At 41.7% G+C, this 25,082-nt stretch overlaps 2 protein-coding genes across 4 annotated transcripts in view; one reads left to right on the top strand and one right to left on the bottom strand.

The window, feature by feature from the left end:
• Window positions 1-14,290, top strand: part of LOC133357327 (puromycin-sensitive aminopeptidase-like) — a 38,196-nt gene extending 23,906 nt beyond the window's left edge. Inside the window, exons 15-23 of the mRNA XM_061575220.1 lie at window positions 1,552-1,691; window positions 2,191-2,325; window positions 3,405-3,624; window positions 6,052-6,194; window positions 7,476-7,532; window positions 8,931-9,038; window positions 10,290-10,445; window positions 11,389-11,436; window positions 12,058-14,290. Of these exons, the coding sequence (XP_061431204.1) occupies window positions 1,552-1,691; window positions 2,191-2,325; window positions 3,405-3,624; window positions 6,052-6,194; window positions 7,476-7,532; window positions 8,931-9,038; window positions 10,290-10,445; window positions 11,389-11,436; window positions 12,058-12,306 (1,256 nt within the window). The 3' untranslated portion in view covers window positions 12,307-14,290. The remainder of the gene's footprint in view (window positions 1-1,551; window positions 1,692-2,190; window positions 2,326-3,404; window positions 3,625-6,051; window positions 6,195-7,475; window positions 7,533-8,930; window positions 9,039-10,289; window positions 10,446-11,388; window positions 11,437-12,057) is intronic.
• A 1,178-nt stretch (window positions 14,291-15,468) lies between these two features.
• Window positions 15,469-25,082, bottom strand: part of LOC133357308 (uncharacterized) — a 261,278-nt gene continuing 251,664 nt past the window's right edge. For all 3 annotated transcript variants that reach the window (XM_061575192.1, XM_061575202.1, XM_061575210.1), the window contains one exon: window positions 15,469-22,179. In XM_061575192.1, coding sequence (XP_061431176.1) covers window positions 21,875-22,179 — 305 coding nt within the window. In that variant the 3' untranslated portion in view covers window positions 15,469-21,874. The remainder of the gene's footprint in view (window positions 22,180-25,082) is intronic.

Here is a 25,082-nt window from a genome sequence, read left to right as displayed (position 1 = left end):
TTCGTGCCACTTTACAGGTTTCTTTGTTTACTTATTCAGTAATTTCCTGTATTTCATTACCATTTTGGTGAAGGATACATTGTCAGTGAAGCTGAGATGTTTCATACTTTCACCAACCATCCTTATTCCATTATTCCAATGACAATAATTTTTCAGTGAATATCTTTTAGTGTCACTTTGAATAATTTGGGTGAGACTGGTTTGCCTTGGCTGACTCCCATTACAAATCGGATTTAATTACTTCATGTAATCTTATTATGGCTGTTTCATATTCATAAATGGTTTTGATAATTTTTATATTTCGTTATTTAGGCCTTGGCATCTGTAGATCATGTTCGCATCTAAAAAGTATGTTTTTTTTCTACAGACTAAAATTCTAACAGAATTAGCACAACATTCTGCTTGGTACAATTTTACAATTGTTAGTTGTTGAGTAATAAAGTAATGACTGAGTAATGAAATGGAATTGCATGGCACTTCTGTAAACATAAACCCCACATATTTAAACAGAGGACTATTGGGCGTCATTTATACCATCAAAGCCAGTAGTCATATTTCTTGTGAAAAGCAGTTTACCAGCCAATGTAATTACTGATTGCGGGACGCCCTGGTACGACTGATCACCTAAAAACTGCTTAAGTGTCATGACTGTTTTGGCAGTTGATAAAATAAACTCCAAATCAACTTTCCAAACATTCAGTGATTACAAGCGTTCTCTTCTGTTGAGTCTGAAGAAGGCACAAACATCGCTTAAATAGCTCAGTGCATCCAGACTGCAGATTTACCAGCATAGTAAATACAGTATTGTCAAATAACATCCATGAATAATACTTTGTGGGGAGGCCTTCATCCAGCATTGGATTGACAAAGGGCCATAAATGATTTAATGTTACTATTAGTGGATCTATGTGTTTAATGCAGGAAATTATAAAATACTTTCGTAACCCTGCTTCGTGAACTTGGCATAGCTGGATACTACTGCCTTTGAATTTAATGAATAGATACGATGTATTAATAAATTGGGATTGATTTTTGCTGAGTTGCTAATTATTTAAGCCACTCACTTGAGCATAAAAAAACCTTGTCTATATAATATAGAACACCCAACTTTTTTTTCAAGATTCTAGATTTGAAGCTTTCGTGACTGCAAGGATTCATATTCTTAGGTTTTTTCGGTAAAGTCACGTAGGTAAAAAATTAAAATTAATAAAAGTTAAATAAAAATCACGACGTTTCGGAGGTAACACAAGCTTCCGTCTTCAGGTGGAACCGTCACAGCACGATTGCTGTATCAATTTATCTTACTTGACAAAGCACGATTGCTGTATCAATTTATCTTACTTGATACAGCAATCGTGCTGTGACGGTTCCACCTGAAGACGGAAGCTTGTGTTGCCTCTGATATGTCGTGATTTTTATTTTACTTTTATTAATTTTAATTTTTTTACCTACGTGACTTTACCGAAATAACCTAAGAATGTGTTTTTTTTTATATTTCATGGAATTGTGAGTATTTTTTGGAGGTAAAATTGACCACGATATATTCGACAGGTGAGATCTGCCCGCAATGGATGGTGCCAATCAGTGTCTCGACAAGCGAGGATCCCAATGCCATACACACCACAGTTTTGTTGGACAAGCCTGAGATGACCGTCACCATCAAAAACATCGATCCAAAGCACTGGATCAAGGTGCGACCTCATGCGCTGAACTCACCTCCGTGTGTTCCATCCCCATGTAACGATTCGCCCCATTGCTTTTCTATGAATTGTCACAAGTCGGGGTCACGATTCAATTCTATGGTCATTTTGTTTCAATTCTAGTGGCAGCAGGGGTCACATGGCCCATTACGTACAAGCTATACGATCGAAAATAATATATTTACACGTGCAAGATTAGACGTATGTATTGTGAGGCTAACAATTGATATGAATTGAATACTCGATGTATCCGTACATTTAGAATAGTCTGCTCTAATGTCAATAACACTGCTTTTAATGGCAAATCATTTACGGGTTTTTTTGACCAATAGCCCTTCTACAAATCGTAAAGATCGGATGAGATGGCTTAGGCACACCATTTTGCATTTTGGTATATACTGCTTTTCACCAACACTTGAATTGATCCCCTGTTTATGCCTGCTTACCCCAGTGGATTTTGTCACTCATCAATACTCGCCTCTTTCCCCAGCTTAATCCGGGCACGGTGGGGTTCTGCCGCGTCAGCTACACCAGTGACATGCTCTACAGTCTGATCCCAGCCATCAGAGACCTCTCTCTTCCAGCACGCGACCGCATGGACCTTCAGAATGACCTCATGGCTCTGGTGATTCTTGTTTTTGAGTTTCTCCTGTATAGAAATATTGTACGCAATCAGTTTGGGATATTATATATATTTGCACTGATTTCCTTTTTTTCAGCGCACATTGTCTATGTATGTTTACGTCAAACAAGCTCTGGAATACTTTTAGGTTTTTTTGGTAAAGTCACGTAGGTAAAAAATCATTAAATAAATTAAAATGAAAACAACTAAATTAAATCACGACGTTTCGGAAGCAACACAAGCCTCCGTCTTCAGGTGGAACCGCCACCACTCTGGAATGCTCATTGTGACGTGCCAATATTCAAACAAGTGGTCTTGGAACTTTCGGGGCTACATGATGGGCATTGTAGCAATATTCATTGTTGTACTGTACTTATATGCTTTCACATAAATGCTGCCTGCCTTTATCATCCCACTAACTGGCATGGTGAATTCTAGATTTGATTCTAGATTTGAAGTTTTCGTGACTGCAAGGATCCATACTTTTTGTTTTTTTTCGGTGAAGTCACATAGGTGAAAACTAAATAAAATAAAAATAAAACAACTAAATTAAATCACGACGTTTCGGAAGCAACACAAGCTTCCGAAACGTCGTGATTTAATTTAGTTGTTTTATTTTATTTTGTTTTCACCTATGTGACTTTACCGAAAAAATTAAAGAGTATGGTGAAGTATGGTTAATAATTCTCCATGAATTGCTTGGCTGTGGAATTCCTTCATCCACCAGTGAATGGACACAATTGCTGGAAAAGTACACTTATACTATGCTATGCACCCATTGACCAGAGTCCTGGGCCTCCCTTGTCCTAACCTGCACTGACCAGCAGCATTGTGAATTTTGGTTACAACAACCCCCAACAGTGGAGAGGCCTTCATCCTGCAGTCGTTTGACAAAGCGCTGAAATTATTATACAAAGAGAACATGATGAATCCTTGCGTGCATTTCACGCATGTATATAATGAGGCTAAACATCATACTTCAATTGGAGAATTGATGCATCATTACTCCTAATTACTATATGCATGCATGCGGTAGGCTTATACCCACGTTTGCATGTGTGCGCGCATGCGTGCATGAATAGGCTCGTGCAGGCGTTGTGAGTGCAGTGGAGGTTCTCAAAGTCCTGGAGGCCTTCAAGAATGAGACCAACTACACGGTGTGGATGGACCTGTCCGGCAACCTCTCATCCATTGCCGTTCTTCTCATCAACACCGATTTCTACTCCAACTTCCAAGACTATGTCATTGACCTGTTCGCACCCATCGGGACACGGCTCGGCTGGGACCCCAAGCCTGGCGAAGGTAGAACACCCCCATCGGGTGACTCCGTGAGCTTGTCATTTCAGTCCCGTGAAACACGACAGGAAGGTATAAACTTGAGTTAAAAAAAATGATAATGCAGTTATAGGCCATGTGGGCAGGGCGCAGGATGTCCAGGTAATGGGACAAGCGTGGAAGTGATCTCCATCAGTTTGGCGATTATGGGGAAGACCTAAGAGCAGATGGTTGGGGATAATGTTCGGGGCACATCTTTCAGATCACGTGTCCACTCTGCATTAGCTGCGGCAGATGGCAGAAGGCATTGGCAATGAGGTTGCGATCGCATTAGTGGCTTTGGCTGTGTCTAGTGTCAAATAGATTCTCGTACAATATGTAGCTGTAGCTTGCTCCACCCGATGTTTTAGTTTTAATTCAAGGTATAGATTTTTTTACGATTGACTTAGGCAGGGACACATCATTAGAAGAGAATAAGAGAATAATGATAGCAAAGGCAGCAAATGTGCTCGAGAGGTTGAACCTCTAACAAGGAGATGGAGCATTTAAATTAGCTATAGTGCATGTGCTAGGTAGGTTGCTACATCGCCAGACTGAGAGAGTTGCGATGACTTAAGGAAGCAGTTGATAAATCATGGATAATGATAATGATGATAGATGAAGCTCAATTTGCATTTTTGGATGTAGATTTTGAATTAATGTCACTCGCAGCGTTTAATGTGTATGCAATTACATATGAAAAGTACATTATCTACTGTGGACAGCAATTGAAGGAACTAATACAATGGTATTCTATTTGTAGGGTGTGAAACAAAAAACTATGCTATTGCTATAAATGGTGCATCTCTTTTAAATATATATATAAACAGTAGAACCCCTCTTCATGTCATTAAGTGATTTGGTCATTAAGCGAGTCCAGGAAATACACGTTAAAGGCTTAATTCGTTCCTATAGCATTGAAAGTTACTCCGTTTCACCCATTAAACGTACTTTATAATATTTAAACAATGCATATTAATATATAAAGATACTAAAAACATAAAAAACATAATATTAAAAGAAACATGGTGAATTAATTAATTAATATGTTCTGTACCTACAACAGCCCGTGGTTAATAGTGGAATGGTCAGTAAATGAACACATTGGGCTCTATGGAGGCACGACACTACTATACACTACACTATACACTACACTAAACACTACACTACTAGACACTACACTACTATACACTACACTAAACACTACACTACTATACACTACACTACTATACACTACACTATACACTACACTACTATACACTACACTACTAGACACTACACTACTATACACTACACTACTATACACTACACTACTATACACTACACTACTATACACGACACTATTATACACTACTTTATACTGCACTACTATACCCTACACTATACACTACACTACTAGACACTACACTACTATACACTACACTACTATACACTACACTATACACTACACTACTATACACTACTATACACTACACTATACACTACACTACTATACACTACACTACTAAACACTACACTACTATACACTACACTACTATACACTACACTATACACTACACTACTATACACTACACTATACACTACACTACTATACACTACACTACTAAACACTACACTACTATACACTACACTACTAAACACTACACTACTAGACACTACACTACTATAAACTACACTAAACACTACACTACTATACACTACACTACTATACACTACACTATACACTACACTACTATACACTACACTATACACTACACTACTATACACTACACTATACACTACACTACTATACACTACACTACTAGATAGTACACTACTAGACACTACACATTGGGCTCTGTGGTCGTTAAGAGGGGGTCTGACTGTAATGCCACAATGGAGTCTTATGGTTAATAAACATCTGCAATAACATGTACCTTTTTTTGTCGCACACTTCTATAGACACGTGATTCTGAGTGCGGTATACATACCACAACAAATGCTTTATCTTCTTGGTTCTTTCGGTAAAGTCACGTAGAAGGGAAATAATAAAATAATAAAAATTAAACATGATAAAATAATTCTCACGACATTTCGGCCACAATGCAAGCAGCCGTCCTCAGGTGAAGACCAGGTCTGTCGGGGAGACAGCGTCTGAATATACACTACACTTCAGATGCTGTCTCCCCGACAGACCTGGTCTTCACTTGAGGACGGCTGCTTGCGTTGTGGCCGAAACGTCGTGAGAATTGTTTTATTATGTTTTATTTTTATTATTTTATTATTTCCCTTCTACGTGACTTTACCGAAAGAACCAAGAAGATGAATCCCTGCAGTCACGAAAGCTTTAAATCGAAATTTAAATGCTTTATCTTTTACAGTTTGTCTAACAGGAGGGGGGGTGTGCATGTCCTCTCCTGTTTAACCTCTACGCAGGCCACTTGGATTCCCTGCTCCGCAGCATTGCTTTGGGGCGCCTGGGCCGGGCAGGCCACCCTCCTACACTGGAGGAGGCTCGCCGGCGTTTCCACGAGCACACAGAGGGCAAGAAGGTCCTTCACCCTGATCTGCGCCAAATGGTACGTGCGTAGACATGCCTCAGAGCAGTCTCTAGCGAGTGGGTTGTTCTACGGGGCAGATGGCATGGCTGCAGTACTTAATGTTTTTTTTGGTGCAGTATGTCAGTTTATATTGTTGATATATATGGGACCATTTTTGCAGTATCAAGATGATAAAATAAGGAGAATATGCTTAATCTTTTCTGGCAACAACACATGTATTTAAGAGGTTCGAACACCAAATGGACACCGGTTGCAAGGCATCAAGTCTGCATTAACCACACATAATTGTGGCTAAACATGCAAACACACTTGCTCTGATAATATATGCATTGTCTTTGAAACTGATTGGCTTACACCAGGGACAGCCTTCTTTATGGCCTTGTCTCAACAGTGTTAGACCAGAGAACGTCAAAGGCAAACAGTACAATGGAAATGTAAATATAAAAGCATAAATAGCTGGGTTGAGCCGTTAACATAAAGAAGGTTGTCTCTGGTGTAGGCCAATCAGTTTTAGAGACTGCATATATTATCAGGGAATGTTTCTTTGAATGTTTTGCCGCAAGTATGTGTGGTTGGTGCAATAGCTATCTATTTGGTGTTTGAACATTTTATAACACCTCACGTGTCATTGCCAGGAAGGGTAAAGCCTAATCTTATTTTATATTATTAATATTGTTGAGTTTTGTTCTTTGCACATTTTTGCCTGTACCTCCGATGCGTTCAGTTCCGTTGTTGCCTTTTCTTCCGGACGTGTTACGTTGATCCTATTCTTGTTCGGTGCTGACGCAACACGGATCTCCCGTGCAAACTAGCTGGGTAACTGGATAAATGGGTTTTTTCGTGTATAACAAATAAACATTAAATTGAATTGAATAGGCTCGTAGAGGTCAACACATTTTAGAAGCAAGTCGGCAAGTAAGAATGTTGCCATTTTTTTAATGTCCCATATAACATTAAATCAAATTACCGTTGTAGCATTTGTTCATGTTTTTATTATTCAGCAAAAATATACGGACCAATCCGCTCTGAAATTGCACAGTAAAATCTCTCAACTGGGCTGATTTTGGTGGAGCCTTTCCTGTTACGGGGGATGTCTGGCATACTGCAAATATTAAACTAATTGGGGCAATTTCATATTAATTACATTTATTGGTAATTACAACCTAAGACATTGAGAAAAACTTAAATGATGCCACCAAATACATGAAATTAACACTAAATACAAGTGATGTAAAAAAATACATTTAATATATACAATTTCGTTTTAAAAAAAAAGGGTCTTTAATTTTGTCTCCACAGGTTTACGTCACGGTGTTGAAGCACGGCGACGCGGCCGTGCTGGACACATTGCTGAAGGTCCGTGTCTCCCAGCGAGTGTCTTGGAGGTTTAGTGGGTTCGCGATGGCTTGGCGCAAGGCCTTTTGTCCAGCGATGGATAGATCATGGTCGATGATGAAATTTAGATTTAACTGAGAGAATGAGACAGAATCATTCAGACTGAGCTCACGAGACGGAGAGCGCAGTACAAAAATAATTTATTTAAATAAGCGGCCACGTATTAAATTTCGATTTAAAGCTTTCGTGACTGCAGGGATTCATCTTCTTGGTTCTTTCGGTAAAGTCACGTACAAGGGAAATAATAAAATAATAAAATAACATTTCTCACGACGTTTCGGCCACAACACAAGCAGCCGTCCTCAGGTGAAGAAACAGAGCTGTCGGAAAGACAGCGTCCGACAGCTCTGTTTCTTCACCCGAGGACGGCTGCTTGTGTTGTGGCCGAAACGTCGTGAGAATTTTTATTTTTGATGTTTTATTTTTATTATTATATTATTTCCCTTCTACGTGACTTTACCGAAAGAACCAAGAAGACGGCCATGTATTTTTACAACTGAGCGAATCACGCTGGGTTGGTGCGGGGTTGGGAGGGTGAATAATGGGCATGCCCATTTGACATCACTTTGGCATACGATTGGCACATAGTGGCGGTGCGTCCAGATAACGTGCATATCTTTTGAATACCACTCAAGGTCTGCGCTGGCAGGTGTGGCAGCTGACCGTCAAGTAGGGCTCATTGCTGGTGGTGCAAACATCAAGAGGGGCAGTAGTGTCACACTCCCTCTCAATAGCCACCTCATTTTATTTTATTTTAATGGGGACACCAATTAACAGTGGCCTCATTACCCCAGGCTGAACAGGCAGTCCTTTGGGGAAAAGTCTGTTTTGCAGCCAAATTATCAGGTTTCTTGAATAAATCAAGTCACTGTGTGCAGCCACGCTCACGTCCGTACAGAAACCCTGGACGTGCTTTTGCGTGTGCATGCAGCACCCGCGCGGGGTTTGGGGACATTTTTTAGATGTGTGTTGCATTATCGACATACGATGTGCCAATGTTTAACGTCTGTAGCCATTGGCCTATGAGACACTTGGCTATGATAATGAACATGTATGTATGTTGAACTTCTTTGGCACCGTACATAGCCAAGCATGCTAATCACAGGTGCGGGGGAAGGACAACAACAAACTAAAGCAGTTCTAAAGAAAATTAGTTTTCCATTTAGATTAAAAAGTGCATAGCTCCAGTGGCTTCCTAATATCGGAAGGAAGAGCGTTCCAGATGGCCGCAGAAGCGCAGATCACAGCGCGCGATGCAGTGACCGTCTTTGTTCGATGGTTAGCCAAAAGCGGCTGCTGTGAGGATGAAATTAACACAGTATTGTGGTTCATATGAGCCTTGCTTGCTTGTTCCCACAGATGCACAAGCACACGGACCAGCTGGAGGAGAGGGTGAGGATTGAACGGATTGTTGGTGCCTCCCCCACTGCTGAGTTGCTCCAAAAGGTCCTCAATTTCGCCATTTCGGTAAGGGGTGGCTTCCAGTCCACTTGGTGTGTTCCATCGGAAGAGTTGACGTTGACATTCAGATAGGAGTTATTGAACTATTACGCATCTTTCTGGGATGAATTCTAATGATTATACAACCAAAGGAAGATGGGTACATACTGCCTCTGTCCCCCAAGCAAATAAATTACACGCCAAAGTGGATCGGCAGGTCACGTGTGGTGGGGTAAAGTCTGAGTACTGTAACCGCTTCCAAGACGTCCGTCTAGTGTGGAAGAATAGGCCAAAATACCCTCCCTAGAGCTCCCTCTAGTGGAGTCCCTTCATGTAGTGGCGTGAGAAAGCAATTGCAGGGCTGCACATTTATATATATATATTTTTACAACCAAATAATGGCATTAGAACTGATGCTGGGCACAAATTGTCATCATTAGTTATGTTTTTCACATGGTGTCAAATATAATTGAAAGTGAGAATAAAGATGGTAAATGAACAAAGCTTTTCACTTCAAGCGAAAGTGATTTACAGCTCAAATGGGCATGTGTAGGCAGTGCTCATCTCCTGTTTACAGTCCTGAGCCAATGGTGGAAAGTACACATTGTAGGATTATGTCTCTCCAAAAGACAAATACTGTTGATTTCTCTACAAAGTGATACTGATATTGTGTGGAGCCTGCAGAGATGATGGGCTGAGTCTCAACCGCCATCCAGGAGTTGAACTCGCAAGCTTCCAATTGCAAGCCACTCGCTCTACCCCTGAGCCACCTGGCCGGATTTCTTATGTCGTGTGGGTTTAAAGTTTTCTGATGCGGGTCACCCCAAGAATAGCCCATAGTTCCCGAGGGTAGCTCCCAAGCCTGAGTCTTTGACTGCTTTAGTAGGTGACATTAAGTAGGTCTCCCAGAGCTTGCAATCTGTACTACTCCGTAGATCTATGTGGTTGTACTGTACAGCCCTGCGATGTGTTTTTTTAGGTTGTAACAAGTGTCGCTCGGGATGGTGTTCTGACATTTCGCTTAGCCCGCTGGGAGTTTCTTCAGCAACTGAATTTACGACATGTTAAACATTTTTTTCACAAAATATTAATCACCAACAACTTTGCAAGTGAAAAGGAGTCCAAGTCAAGTTTCTGAATTGACCTCAATTTCTGAACAAGCTCCCGGCGTGCGGAGCGAAATTTCAGACGTCATTGCAAACGGCACTCAGTACAACGCGTGTAATCTAATTGAATACATTTCTTTCGTCCCAACCCACGCGCGCTCTGACCTTGCAGGAGGAAGTACGCTCGCAGGACACGGTGTTTGTGATTGGGGGCGTGGCAGGCAGCAGCAAGCTGGGCATGAGCATGGCCTGGCGCTTTGTTCAGGAGAAGTGGGCCGAGTTAAGCAGCCGCTATCAGGGCGGCTTCCTGCTGCCTCGACTCATCAAGGTATCGTACGCCCCCTGGCTTCCAGCTGTGTCATCTCGTTACGTTTTCACAGCGGTTGGGTATCCTCGGCAAGCTCCCAGACCCACACCATTAAGGCATCGCTGTGTCCCCCAGGGCCCAGGCCACCCGATGTTCAGGCTCATTAAGGAATTGTGGGGCTCTTCACCTTGTTGGCCCCTGCAGTAAAGCACTGGAGCATATACTTAGCGTAGTGCTTTCCAAGCGGGAGAGTGTTTTGTGAGATTGTGAATGTATGTTGAACTTTTGATGTAAAGCTTTCGTGACTGCAGGGATTCATATTCGTGGTTCTTTCGGTAAAGTCACGTAGAAGGGAAATAATAAAATAATAATAAATATAAAAAATAAAATTCTCACGACGTTTCGACTGCAACACAAGCAATCATCAGGTGTGAAATTTTCTTGCTGTGGATTTCACACCTGATGATGATTGCTTGTGTTGCAGTCAAAACGTCGTGAGAATTTTATAGTTTGATATTTGTATTTTATTTTATTATTTCTCTTACGTAAATTTACCGAAAGAACCAAGAATATGTTGAACTTCTTTCGCACCAAACGTGGCCAGCCATACTAACCGGAGGTGCGGGGGAAGGAAAACAAACTAAACACAACATAATAATAATATTACGTATGTGTTTTAGCTGACATTAAGCAATACATTCCAAAATTAATATCAAAATTGTACCTTCATTTATATTCAGGGAATATATGTATGTCATGTTCATTAGCCACATGAATATTTAATGGAAATATGGCATAATATATTAACTCGACTATAATTTTATTGCATCATTTTTAATATATTGCAACAATACAAAACTCTGTTATTCACAAAATAGCAAATAATCATGTATACATTTCAGCATTCTCAATTTTACTGGTTCCTTACCTGTACTTGATTGCATGTTAAATGTTCTCATGACAGATGACCACCGACAACTTTGCAAGTGAAAAGAAGGCCAACCAAGTCAAGGTGGGTCAATCCTCAAATGTGTACACGTTTAAACAGTAATTACCTTATTGATTTTAGCAGATTTCGGTGGGAAATCACCACATGTATAAAATCTAGATTGCATTTTATGCAAATAAAAGCAAATCATATTTTACAAAGGTTCTCAATCAATTGCCATTTTTTGATAATCACTTCAGAAATTGATCATCAGTTCCATAGGTTAAGGAATGAATAATTGAACCCAGTTCAGTTTCGGTAACGATCACACCGATTGGCATGTGAGAACGTTCAAACCGCACGGCACGTTCAATACATTTAATACAGTCCACTGCTGGATGAATGTGTTACCACGTCACATCAACAGTGGGTCTTGTTTGACCATAATTCACCGTGCTGGTTTGCTAAACCAATAGGCAAGTGGTTAGTGCATTGTGCCACAAACCCAGCAGTTTTATGCCCTGCCACGGCTAACATCAGCGGTGAGTGACATCCGAACCAGACTTGGGGCTCTCCTCTTCACCAACCTGCACTGACTAGCCATGGTCGTTGCATGCGTAAGTACTGAGCATATTTGTGACTCGGTCAAAAAAACAGCATCGCCTTCGGCACTCGTTATTCACCGACGTTTTTCCCTTTGCGCAGGAGTTTTTTGAAAAAAACCCAACCCCATCGGCCGAGCGCACGGTCCAGCAGTCGTGCGAAAACATCCTCCTTAATGCGGCGTGGCTCAACCGTGACGGGGAAGCCCTGCGAGCATATCTGCAGGGTCGCAAATGTGCACACCTACCACCACCGCCACAACCCCCGTCGCAACCCAGCCACCCCCTTGCCTCGCCACCTGCCACCCCCACCTCTCCCATCGCCCCCACATCCCCAACAAAGAAGAAATAGTGCACACGTACACATTCCCGGGCCAACGCTGTAGCGCAACTGCATAAGGTTTTCGCGGTCGTGCTGTATCGCTCACCGATGTGTTTTTGGGTTTTTATCTGCGTGTTGTTTGGCATGGAAATATGTGGCGCAACCCATTATGTCGAACAACAAGCGCGGTGCACGCAAAAACACGTCCGAGAACTACACGGATGTTCTGGCCACTTACCCTAAAGTCCCGATGATATTTGCCTTGATTGTTTCTGTCTTTTGTAAATGTTTTTTTTTCTCCCCATTTTAATACTGTCTTTGACTGCAGTCAATTGAATTGGTAAAAATTCAAGTTAATGTCTTGGTTCACTCACCTTGTTTGTCCATTCTAGGAATTGCAGATTGAACAGGTCTGGCGTTAACAATTTATTCGTTGAACGGATGTGTATTTCCAACTCCCTGGGGACTAAGGTATAGGCAGATATGGGAACATATGGAAAATTAGTTATGCCGTACACAAACAGGTTACTGGATAAACATGAAGTGCAAACTGCTGTAAAACAATAAAAATGCTTTACTGTACTTCTTTCGAAGTAAGCGAATGTATGTGAGAATGATAACATTACTGAGTGTGAAACTCAAAATTTGTAACATCTATGGAAAAAATATGGTTACACCACGTGCAAATGGTATCAATGGGTGTGGGCAGTTAATTGGGAAAAGTGGAATGCGTGACGGTGGGATATTCAACGTACTTACTGTGTACACTTTACATTTCCTTTTTGTGCAGCTTAAAAAATATGTTGGTCTGTGCTTGCAGCTGGGCAAGTGAACCTGGATATTATTTTGAATACTGGAAATGGGATTCAGCAAAAGCCAACTTACCTTGTGTGTTGATTCACAAATGTAAACACCTATCTTTTGACCAGTGTCATCTCTCCTGCAACTGAATAGCCATATTTGCGTATATACGCTGTATATAATTATACATATACAGAGTTATTGTCTCTTACCTTGTAAGGTATATTAGATAGGTACACTGTGCAAGAAGCGATTTGGCCAGAAGTGGTAGGTGTGCAAAAGTGGTCGCACGAAAACGGGGACGAGAGGGTGTAAATGAGTGTAAGTTCAAACGTCACACGAATGTTGAGTGCTGGCAAGCAGCTGCTGCAGGCGAGTATAAGTGGCAGCTCAAAAGGAAATGCTGATTGCGCACTGATTATTCGTTGAAGCAGAAGCTTCTCGCCTATATATATGTCGGCCGCTGTACGGGGAGATAACAGGTTGCTTGGAGAAGGGAGGGTGCAGTGAATGCTCAAGCAACGAGATTTGTCGACTTAGCAGTTTACGTACATTGGCTTGTTCTCTATTTTAATGAAGAGTTTATAAACATGGAACAGCAAAACGTTTTTAGAAAATTGGTGACTTTTTTTTCCCTTTAAGCTTGTCACTTGGAAGGGCATGTTGCACCAAATTTGCGACATTATACAACAGTCTTGATGTTATTTCTCCATGTTTTGCTTGCTTGATGGGAGCAGGGAGGGCAATCGATGGGCTTTCTTTGCAACAACGCCGCGGTTGACAAAGAAAATATAAATTTACCACTACCAAGGGATGGTGCGAATAGTGATCTTATGCTTTATCATACCCGATGCAAACTCTACTTTGCATTCATCCATCCATTGCTTGTGATCAGTCTCGCGACAGCAGCTTCACATGCAAAGTAATATTATTTCACACATTCATGGTGTTAAAAATGTAATGCATTTAAAGTGGAATTTTATCATTGGGTTTAAATGAAAGAATAGGGGTTTAACCGCATTTAAAAATATATATACACTTATATTTGCAGCCTGTTGTTATTTTGACTTTCTTTTGAATCGTGATTGTTCAACATTTGCTATGGTGCATGTTTAAGGTTTTTTTGTAATGGTGATGCCTTTATGGAGAATAATTTAGTAAAATTGCTATGTTCTGAATTATGATGGAATGAAATAAAAAGATTAAATTGTCATTTAACAGTCATTTTGTATGTTTATTATATGTATACAGATGCCTTAATGTGTAATCATTACTGTGACCGAACAATGCCATTTTAACAGATGTTTATAGTTAATACTTATACATTACCATAGTATTCATGTACTTGTTGATGGTAATAACTACTCAAAAACACCATTTTTAGTTTATTTAGCAGGGAGCGTGTAATGCTGTCGTGATGTAATGGTTAACGTTCTGGGTATTCCCACCTCTCTCGAGATGTCTGGCTCGCGTGGTAGAGCAGGCCAAATTACCACTTCTTGAAGGGCTGCCGTGAGCTCTGTTGCAGGACCTTATGCCAGGAGTGGCGTGATGCAAACCTATTTTAGCGTCACAGTTTGATTGCAGGCAGCGCAAAATTCCGAAGTGTATATGCCATCCCCGATATTCGTCCGCACATCGTTGACAAGTGGTAGGTTTGTTTAAAATGGAAGCTGTTGCATGCTACTTGTGGCATGCATAAATGTAAAAACAAAACGTGAAATGCACATGTTAGGCCATTGGACAGCGCCACATGCTGGTGGTGCGTGGGAAGTGATCATCATGAAATGTGTCAAGAAAAAGGCCAGTGTGTGCATGAACGGAGTCGAACTTGTAAACATGACAGCAGTGATCATTAGTTTCCGAAAAGAAGAAATGTACCTTGATACGTAATTTATTCAAGAACTGAATCACTGCAGGTTGTCTTAAGTAACGACTGCAGCACGTTTAGCATTCTTAAATATTCAGTGTAAATGCCAAAGACTGCAACAGCCAAATATTGATAACTTATCAAAGCTCCTGAGAGTAGCAGGATAATCTTTCCGAGGTATCCTACCCAGCAAGCTTGTCGAGATTATCAATGTACAATACTTATTTCATACCGTGAGCACTTTTTTTCTTTCTAGAAAGTCTTGCATTGGGATGATGCTGGGTCATCTCCGTTTATGAGTTGGCATGTGGAAGGACACCAAGAGCTCCTGAAGAAATCCCACGCGTAACTCTTTGAAGGCATTGAGACATTGCTTTAATCAGTTTTGTACATTAACGGTGAATGCTTAATTTCAGTGACTCGAAAATCGGACTGCACAAATCTTCAACGTCCACAGACACGCGGCTTGACTGAGTCGCGCTAAGTCGGATCGAGTGAGCAGCTTGCAAATCTGACGGGTTACTTGTTCAAATCCTGGTTAGGAGATGACTCGGCCCATCATCCCTCTGGGTTGAACAAATGAGCACCACTTTGTGCGTAGGTCAGCAGTGGTTTCCTATGTATATACTCTCTTAGGATTGCACTGTAAATAAGATATCAGCACTGCCTCAATGCTCATTTGAATAAGAAATCACGTATACGTATGACTGTACTTGCAATTGTGATGAGAGCAATTTCAGGAATTTCCATTGTTTATTTATGCTATTAAGAAAACACATGTCTGCACATTTGATATCTCATGAAATTTAATTCGAAATTCATGCCCCACAACATACAGCGCTGTGGAATGCCGTCCGCTGAAATGCCAAGTTAACGGGGCAGCATCGAGCGGTGTTCAAATGAACGCAAGGGCAGTGCTGCAATGTTCCAAAAGACAATGTCAGGATAAATGTGAACCACACACATTGCTTTCCAACTAACCGTACCCTTCAAATCTCCCACGTGCGTGTACATCGCACGCAATCGCTGTGTGAGAAAATGCAGTGAATAATAAATGCAAACCTCTACCATGTGCCCGCATTATTCACATTTGCAATAATCGACCATCATTCCACGACCGTATTGTGCGTGAAAATGTAAACGACTTAAATGTGACAGCCGCTATTAATCACTGTGTAATTGAAAGCTGCAAAGCAAAATATCACACACTGCATAATGTATTAAGGTTTTATTTAAATATATTGTTTTTTTCTTCAGATTTATCTATTGCATTTTGCAATCAACCACCATTGTTCACAAAACAAGCAGTCGTTTATACATTTAGCACAAACTCTTCGTTCTACCATGGAGACACGCGGTTTTTTTTGTGGCCAGACACACATTCATCTGTACTACCCATTTTATATTTACATTGAAAGTGCAACTATAATCATGATTCATACTCATGTGTCATCAGTGGCTGCTCATTAAAGCCATCGTGCCACCTGAGATCAGCAATGCAGCCATCCTTTTTGGAATATCCCAAGGTCACTCCAAGACAATCCAGTGTTTCCACGACACTATCTTACATTTCTCCATCACCAAACTGGTTTGCTTATCATTGTGACCATTACAGTATGCACACCTGGGATTGTGGAGATATGATCAATCAGACAGTACAAAACCAAAAGTAGCACTTTAATCATCAAATGGTCGTGATGCTAACGGACTAGCTAATGGCCTTTCTCTTTGTGCTCTTAATTTCTTTCAAGAGCTTGCTTGATGAACGTGAATTTAAAAAAAGCGATCGTAAAATTGTATAATTTACACATCATCAGAGAATGTAAACATGGAATTTATTGACCACGATGGGACAAGGTTCGACTTTTGCCAATTTGTATTTGGAACGCATCGATGCCAACTCTATAAAGCTACCGTATATCTACGCGGAAAGTTATATTTCTGTACTTTAATTTAAATATTACATGCATCAATACTTGCCTTCAAGCTTTCGTGACTGCAGGAATTCATATTCGTTGGGTCTTTTGGTAAAGCCACGTAAATAGAAAAAATAAAACAAATATCACGACGTTTCGATCGCAACACAAGTAATCGTCATCAGGTGAAAAAAACATATTTTTATTATTTTTTCTATCTACGTGGCTTTACCGAAAGACACAAAGAATAGGCATCAATACGTTGTTTTTTACTAATTTACCACGCTATTGCAGAACATTTTCGCCCAATTTGTTTGATCTACGACCTTGAGATTTACATTTTACACACAACATGGTCAGAGAATAAATAACGGAGTGAGTGGCAGCCAAGGAATGGAACGTGCAGGGGAAATACGGTCCATCTAAGGAGATGGATCGATGCATTTCTGCTTGTGTGTCGAGCAGGCGTTGGGCGGGTTACTGTTATTCCATCGCAGGTGGTAGCTTTGGGGGAGGCCTTCATCCAGCCGTGGAATGACCGTGGCTGATGACAACAATGATTGCTTGTTCGCTGGCAGGATTGTATATGCTATGCACCAAAGTAGAACTTTGTTGAATTCTCTGCGCAGGTTTTTTTTTTGCACGAGTTAACGCGTCGCGTATCTCAACGTTTATCTTAAAGGGATTTTCTATGCTGTTATTATTCGGGCGTTACGACAACAGCGCACAACCGTGTACACCTTGTGTGTTCAATGGTACCACCAAGGTATTTCAACGTCCGCCCTCCAGGAGACGGCCAACTTTGGTTTTCTTCGCTAAAAATTAATGGGACGGCTGCAGGCATCGAACCATCACTGCTCAGTGGCTAAACAGCCGCCGACTCGGGTACCAGCAACATGCCGCATTGTTCAGAGAAGAAAATGTAGTCCATGAACTATAAAACTAGGAGGGTGCGGGTGGGAGTGCTCTTATTCGCTATTACTCTACTCCCAAGATAAGACACTCCGGAAAAGCAAGATGCACCCCGAAGCCTGTTCCCGGTATCGATGCTGTTCAATCTTGATCGATGCTGTTGTACAAATCTGGGTTTCGCTCGCACCCGCCTCATTGGATCGATAAGTATAAGACGCACTCTCTCCACCTGCTTTAAATTGGAATAATATAAGGGGGGGGGGGGGGGGCGGGGAAATTCGTGTCGCGTAATCCGATGACTGCGGTACATTTCACTTGTAAATGCGGTCAGCAAGCCCACCAGATGGCGACATTGAGTCGCGTATGGTGAAGCGCTTGGGGAGGAATCCACGAAATATTTTCTTCAAAACAATCTTAAACTTAATTTGGAGCTTTCGTGACTGCAGGAATTACTCTTTGGTTCTTGCGGTAAAGTCACGTCATTTATGATCAAAACAATCTTGGCAACTTGCTCGCGTAAGTGCTGCAATCAATTCGATTTTGTCGTAGAACCAGGCCAGTTGACACGCTATACAATGCCGTATTGGAGTCTACATTTGTGTTTTAGTGAAAGCTTTATTTTGTGTTTTACTGAAAGCTTTATTTTAATATTCTTGGTTCATTCGGTAAAGTCACGTAGATAGAAAATAAAAAAAAACATTCATAAAATTAAAAGCAAAAAACCTTTATTTTTTTCTTATTTTATTTTAGTTTTTTATCTACGTGACTTTCCTGAAAGGACCAAAGAATATTAATTTCTGCAGTCACGAAAGTTTTAAGTGGAAACTTTATTTTTCATCTTAATACTGCACTGATTTGTATATATTTTTTTGCAAAACGTTACTTATAATTTAAAGAATGTTGTGCATTTCTGTCGGTTAATATGTTGACCCTGTACGCCGCTGTTTTCACACCAATTCAAACCGCATTGTTTAGCGAGCAATTCCCCCTTGAATCGAGATTGGTTAAATACAGATTTAAGATTTCGTGTGGCTCTTCTAAACGTTGAGAACTCATCTACTCAAAACAGGGGGGCGGGGGGGGGGAGTTCGTCTTGTAATCCGGATAATACAGTTGTATATATATATAACACATTTACAGCATCACTGATGTCAGAATGCCAAGTTTTGGTACAATTGTACGACTAAAAATGCTAAACATTATAGCCTCCGACTTGTTCCTATTGCTTTATGTTTTCAATACCAGTTAGCACAACTTAACATAACTGCGCGCATTCTATGAAACGAATAGAACTTCACAGGGCATCAATGCATGCATTCTATTGAACTGATGAAGGGGGGAGAGCATTGACGGAGTGGTTGTCGGAAAACGTGAACTCATTGGTGACCCGAGTTGGATTCCTGGTCGCCACTGAAGAACAGCATCGTCACACAGAAACACCCCATGACCGATCAGGCATTGGAGGGTGTCAGTCCATCCTGTAGTGGCTTGCAAAAAGGGTTGCACACACTGCAGTCGTTTGATGCAAACTTTAATTCAATTTCTTGTTCTCAATTGTTGACCATCACCGCCACCGCCCATACGCTGTTTACTCAAAAGATCAGATGTTCAGTGCATTCGTAGTACCATCATAGGCAATGACAAACATCATTCGATGCTGTGCAATTTCTTTTTCCCATTGACACCGAGTAAATGATCCATTTCCAGGTTACACTTGGCATTCATTGGTGAGCTGCCACTGCAAATGTATATTGAGCAACTGACTTGATTAAAGGCAACAACAAAACCCCTACAAGCACAAATGCAAACATCCACGGAATATATAAGTAGTGTTACCCTGAACCAGTCAGCCCACACAAGTCACACTGTTGTCGTCAGAATCCCAAGTGGAAATTACTCATGATCGGCGGTGTGATTGTTGAAGCAAGAACCTTGGTGGTGCATTTCATTTCCATCGCTATACAACGAAAACATTAGTACATGTGTACTAATTAAAACAGGAGCTCAATTCACTGTGCACGGTTTGTGGGAAAGAAAAAAAATTGTGTGCTGCAATGTGGAAATCAAATTCATATCGTTCGATATTCTCAACAATACTGTACCCTTGTGTTAGTCGTGTATGTGTTATGCACTATTCCTCTGTGCACGGAATCTCAAACACAGGACGTGTTGACCAACTTGCCTCTCGAGACTTTGAAGGGAGCAGAGTTTTGTCCAAACTAGCCCGCCCCCCCCCCCCCCCCAATATTTTACAGTTATCTAGAAAACTTCGATCCACAATGGTTGATTCCTTCCTCGTCTTGACTTTCCCTCCGTAATGATAATTCATCCCACCATCCTCTCCCCCTGTAATCATCCTATATTCTCCAATAACGTCTCCCTCTATTTATTTCTTCCCGTATTTTCCCATCCACTGGTTCACAACCGGAGAAGACCTTGATTACGATGTGTGTGCATCGGCCTTTCAGAAGGATGCGTCGCTGTCTGTAATGTCATAAGGAAATATAAAATGTAAAAAAAAATTGAAATACTTCGCAACAGAGTGAATTAGTTGCCCGCGTTAGAACTCCCTTAACCTCGGTACACCATGATAATTGTTTTTTTACCCTTCTATCTGGCAACAAAACTGACACCTTTTTACAAGGAGTCATGTTTGCATAGACCGCAATACCTGCAGTCATAATACAAACAAAAACATAACTCTGATAATGTGCACTGTCCTTGAAGTTGATTGGTCCACACCCGAGACAGCTTTCCTTAGAGCCTAGTCTCACATGGGTTGGACCAGATGACGCCAAAAGGCGCACAGCTCAAAGACAATGCACCATCAGAGTATGAGAGCTCGGGGCAAGCATTTACACTTTGGGAACCTCATTTGCCAGTAAAAATATGATAATTGGTTTTTTTACCCTTCTATCTGGCAACAAAACTGACACCTTTTTACAAGGAGTCCGTACACCAGGACACGGAATCGAGTCGTCATCCTTACGCAGCTGCCCACGAGGGAGCCAGACGTTTCTCGGAGTCTGCAGACGCAGTCACAATCGCTGTGGCAGACGGGGGGTGGGGGGCATGAAAACGAGAGACTGAGTGCTCCTCTCTCATGTCCTCGAGTCGTTGACTGCAAATTTGGTAGTGAATCAATGAGGGCTGCCCGCTTGCGAGTTTGTACAACAAAGGGCGAATTAAAATATAATTTCTCAGGCGTGGTGGAGTCAAAAGGAACCATGTTTTTAAATGTCAATTTTTTAAATTACATTATTATTATTATTGCACAGTTGCTGTGGCATGCCGTTGGCTTGTTTTATGCAGAGCGAAGTTAATGGTTGGTGTATGATCACCTAAACCGCACCTATAAGCATGGTGGCACAACGACAGTGACTTCCAATTCCCTTCAAGGTTCATAGACGCTGCCCTGGTGTGTTACACGTCAGTGCAATTGTACTCCCTGCATGACACCAAAGCAAGCCGCGCAAAGCTAAGTCTTTAATTTTTGTTTATTTCGTGTTAAAACATCACCAGGAACAGCCTTTGTGGAATCTTCAAGGTTCTGCTTTGGGATTTTTGGACAAATCCTTTTTGGAGCATTTTTGTTGTTGTTGTTGTTCTTGTAAGAGGAAACTTGAGTGCCTGGAGAAAATCTCTGCTACATTGTTCACCACGTTCCGGAGCAGGTGAGTGTCATCCGCATCACGTTCCCGGATAGAACCATCTACACGGAACAACACACAATCTTGGCAGCATGCGTCTGCAGGCGTCCCATGTTGCTGGATTAAAGGGAGGTGCCATCTCATTCGGCGGACATACCTCTAAGGGGCAATCCTTACAGCTAAGCCATCCAGTCACGTGGATAGATAAGCCATTACAAGTCAACGATAAACCAGGCTCCTGGTGCTGGCACGTGCCTCCTCATTCGCGGACGTTAAGCAGTTGCTTAATTTCCACATCACGAATAGCAGAACCTTCCACTCCACCGCCCCCATCTCCCAACTTTTTGGACAACCATGGTTTAACTCTCCCCCTCCCCTCCCCCAGCATTGTGCGGCGTTCGCCAGACGACGTTCTTCAAATCTTCACCGTCAAGCTCGTCGCCCGTCCGCTACGGCGTTCGCGACGCGTACGCAGGCCGGGAAGGAACGTCGGTCCAGAGGAGCGCAGAGCGGAGCGCGCTTAGGAAGAGGCAGGCGCCGGCCAGCAGCGCCAGTGCCGGGCGCGCTTGCCTCGTCGCGCCCGCAGAACCGAAGACGACTCGACGCTTCAACGATCTGGGACCGTTGCAGAGTGGCGTGTTGCAGCAGCTGATGCACACGGAACGCACTCGGCCCGGCAAGCAGAACGATTGGTAGCCGGCCGAGGCGATTAGACACGCGGCTGATGATGCGCACGATTTGCGGTAGAAGGTGCCTGCAACGCAACGCACGTTCGGAATGTCAGCGCAGAGTGTGTGACGACTTCATGGCAAAATCGTCTTTGGTTCTTTGGGTAAAGTCACGTATAAAGATGAAATAATAAATTAAATAATAGCATACTACGACGTTTCGATTGCAACACAAGCAATTATCATCGGGTATAAAAGAAAGAAATAGCAAGAAAAATCTAACCAGAAAACTGTAGACAGACATGTAAGCAGACATATAGCACAAAGATACACATGTCTGTCTATAGTTTTCGGGTTAGATTTTTGTTGCTATTTCTTTCTTTTATACCTGATGATGATTGCTCGTGTTGCAATCGAAAAGTCGTAGTATGCTATTATTTAATCTTAATTTTGGAGCTTTCGTGACTGCAGGAATTTTTCTTTGGTTCTTTTGGTAAAGTCACGTATAAAGATAAAATAACAATAATAATATTTAATTTATTATTTATCCTTACGCTATTAGTTAATTTATTATTTTATCTTTATGCTATTATTTAATTTATTATTTTATCTTTATGCTATTATTTAATTTATTATTTTATCTTTATACGTGACTTTACCGAAAGAACCAAAGAGTAATTCCTGCAGTCACTAAAGCTTCAAATTAAGATTCATGGCAACATGTTGTACTTGACTGCTCACCACATCTGGCCCCCCGCCCCCCACCAACAACAACGTGGCGTGCTCTGCCATGCATTGCTATGTGTGCGCGTGTGGTACATAGGGGTCGTCCATAAATGACGTCACGCGCCTGGGAAGGGGGTCAGACATTTGTGACGATGTGTGACGAGGGGGGAGGGGGGGTTTGAGAAATGTGACATCACATCAAAATGCGCAACTTTAAATAAATATAGACAACACGTTCTACTTAATTAAATAGACGTTTTAATAAATGTTTTCTCCTACAACAAGAGTGCAGCGCCACATTAAATACGCATTACAATGACAATAGTTTAAAGCGATTTAAAGCATGTTTTTTTTGGGGGGGGGGCAGAGCTTTGTGACGTCATATTTGAGGGGGTTCTGACTTTTTGTGACGCCGTGTAACAAAGGGGGGGGGGGGGTCAAAAATCGTCCAAAATCGCGTGACGTCATTTATGGACGGCCCCATAGTGTGGGGTGTGGGGGAGCGGCAGTATAGGTGGTGAACACACAGTTGACTTTAGTTCGATCCCTCGATCGTGGCCCACACTGGATGAATATCTGAAACCGATTCTGGCCCTCTCCATCGGACAGCTCGGACTTAAGTGAGTACCTGGTGGAAAATTGTAATTGTCAGCGCTTGCGGAAGACAAAGGCGGCCGGGCGTGGTGTCGTCGGCATTCGCGAACATCACTTGTCCGCACAGTCTGTTACATTCTAACGTGGGGCATCTTTGTCTTTGTGTACATAAGTGGGGAGCGGTGGTGCAGTGGTGAGCTCATTGCGCTACGAAATCACGAACTTGAGTTTAGAATCTCGCTTCATGGCCAACAGTGGAGAATATCTGAACCGGTTCTGGGTCTCCCACCTACGTCGACTCAGCACTGGGGAGACAAAGGCGGCCAGGCGTGGTGATTGCCATTCCACCCTCTCGTGTCACCTGCCGACCTTCATAGTACTTGTCCCCACAGTGTTAAAAGGCTATCCGGGAGATATTTATGTTTGTTTCCTAGCTAGGTAAATAGGGCTTATATTCTTGGGTCTCTCGGTAAAGTCACGTAGATATGTTCAAAGAAGACGACCGCTTGTGTTGCGATCGAAACGTCGCAGTGTTTTGTTATTTTTTCATAATAAACGTTTTTGGGTTAGATCGCGTTATTTACAACCCTCCACCACCCGACACGGCCAATCATCAAAAAAAGTGTCACGTTGACAAAAGACAAATAGTTCACTACTTTAGCCCACCGGTGTGTTGAAGAGCAGAGCCTCACCATTCTGGCGAATTGCCCGATGATGCTGGATGCAATTACCAGCGAAACGTCGTACTCAAAAATTGTAAATGTTGTGGTTTTACTTTTCAACACACCGGTGGGCTAAAGTAGTGAACTATTTGTTTTTTGTCAACGTGACAATTTTTTGCTGATTGGCCGTGTCGGGTGGTGGAGGGTTACGACACATTTATAAATAACGCGATTTAACCCAAAAACGTTTATTATGAATAATATTGGTCGCGAAAGCCTGCTACGTGTTTTGTTATTTTTTGTTATTTTCTTTGAACCTATCTACGTGACTTTACCGAAAGAGCCAAGAATATGAATTTCTGCATTCACGAAAGCTTTAAGTCAAGACACAGGTTTTTTTTTCAGGTATTATCCCATTTAGGTATGACGACTTCACAGCAAAATGTTGCACTTTGCTGGAGTAAATAGTCATACATGGAGGGGGAGGAGGAGGGAGGAATCTACAGAGTTAGACTGATGGCCTTAATCTAAGTTGTCTTGTGGTTGTTGTTGTTTGACTTGCATCCCACTGGGATTTTTGCACATTTTTGTGTATGGTGTTTTTTCTGCAATATTTTACTGTCTTTTCTTGGATTTTCTGTTTGCACTCAGTCACATATTCACTTTAAGATGTTTTTTGTTCGTGTTTTTGTTTTTTGTTTGTTGCGGTTGCACCCGATTCAAGAGCCGAATGACTCACAGGGCGCTACCTAATAAATGAACTTAAAATAAATAAATGGACTTGAACCTGCGGATGACGTTAAGATAATCTAATTGCATCTTAACGTTGTATAGGGAACGGGACATTTAACAAAAATATATACATTTCAGAACGAGGAACAGTGTTGTAAAATGTGCTTCTATCGGACGTAATATTCCTGAAAAAAGCTCCCGTTTGTGACATTGAATGCAATCGCATCTAGCGACGTTTTGTTTCATGTTGTTGTTGACGCAATTAACAGAGCTCA

Source organism: Lethenteron reissneri, chromosome 7 (genome assembly GCF_015708825.2).
Source record: "Lethenteron reissneri isolate LAM-NWPU_2019-01 chromosome 7, ASM1570882v1, whole genome shotgun sequence".
NCBI classification, from domain to species: Eukaryota; Metazoa; Chordata; class Hyperoartia; order Petromyzontiformes; family Petromyzontidae; genus Lethenteron; species Lethenteron reissneri.
Note: the sequence above shows the minus strand (reverse complement) of the source record. Positions and strands in the feature narration are given on the sequence as shown.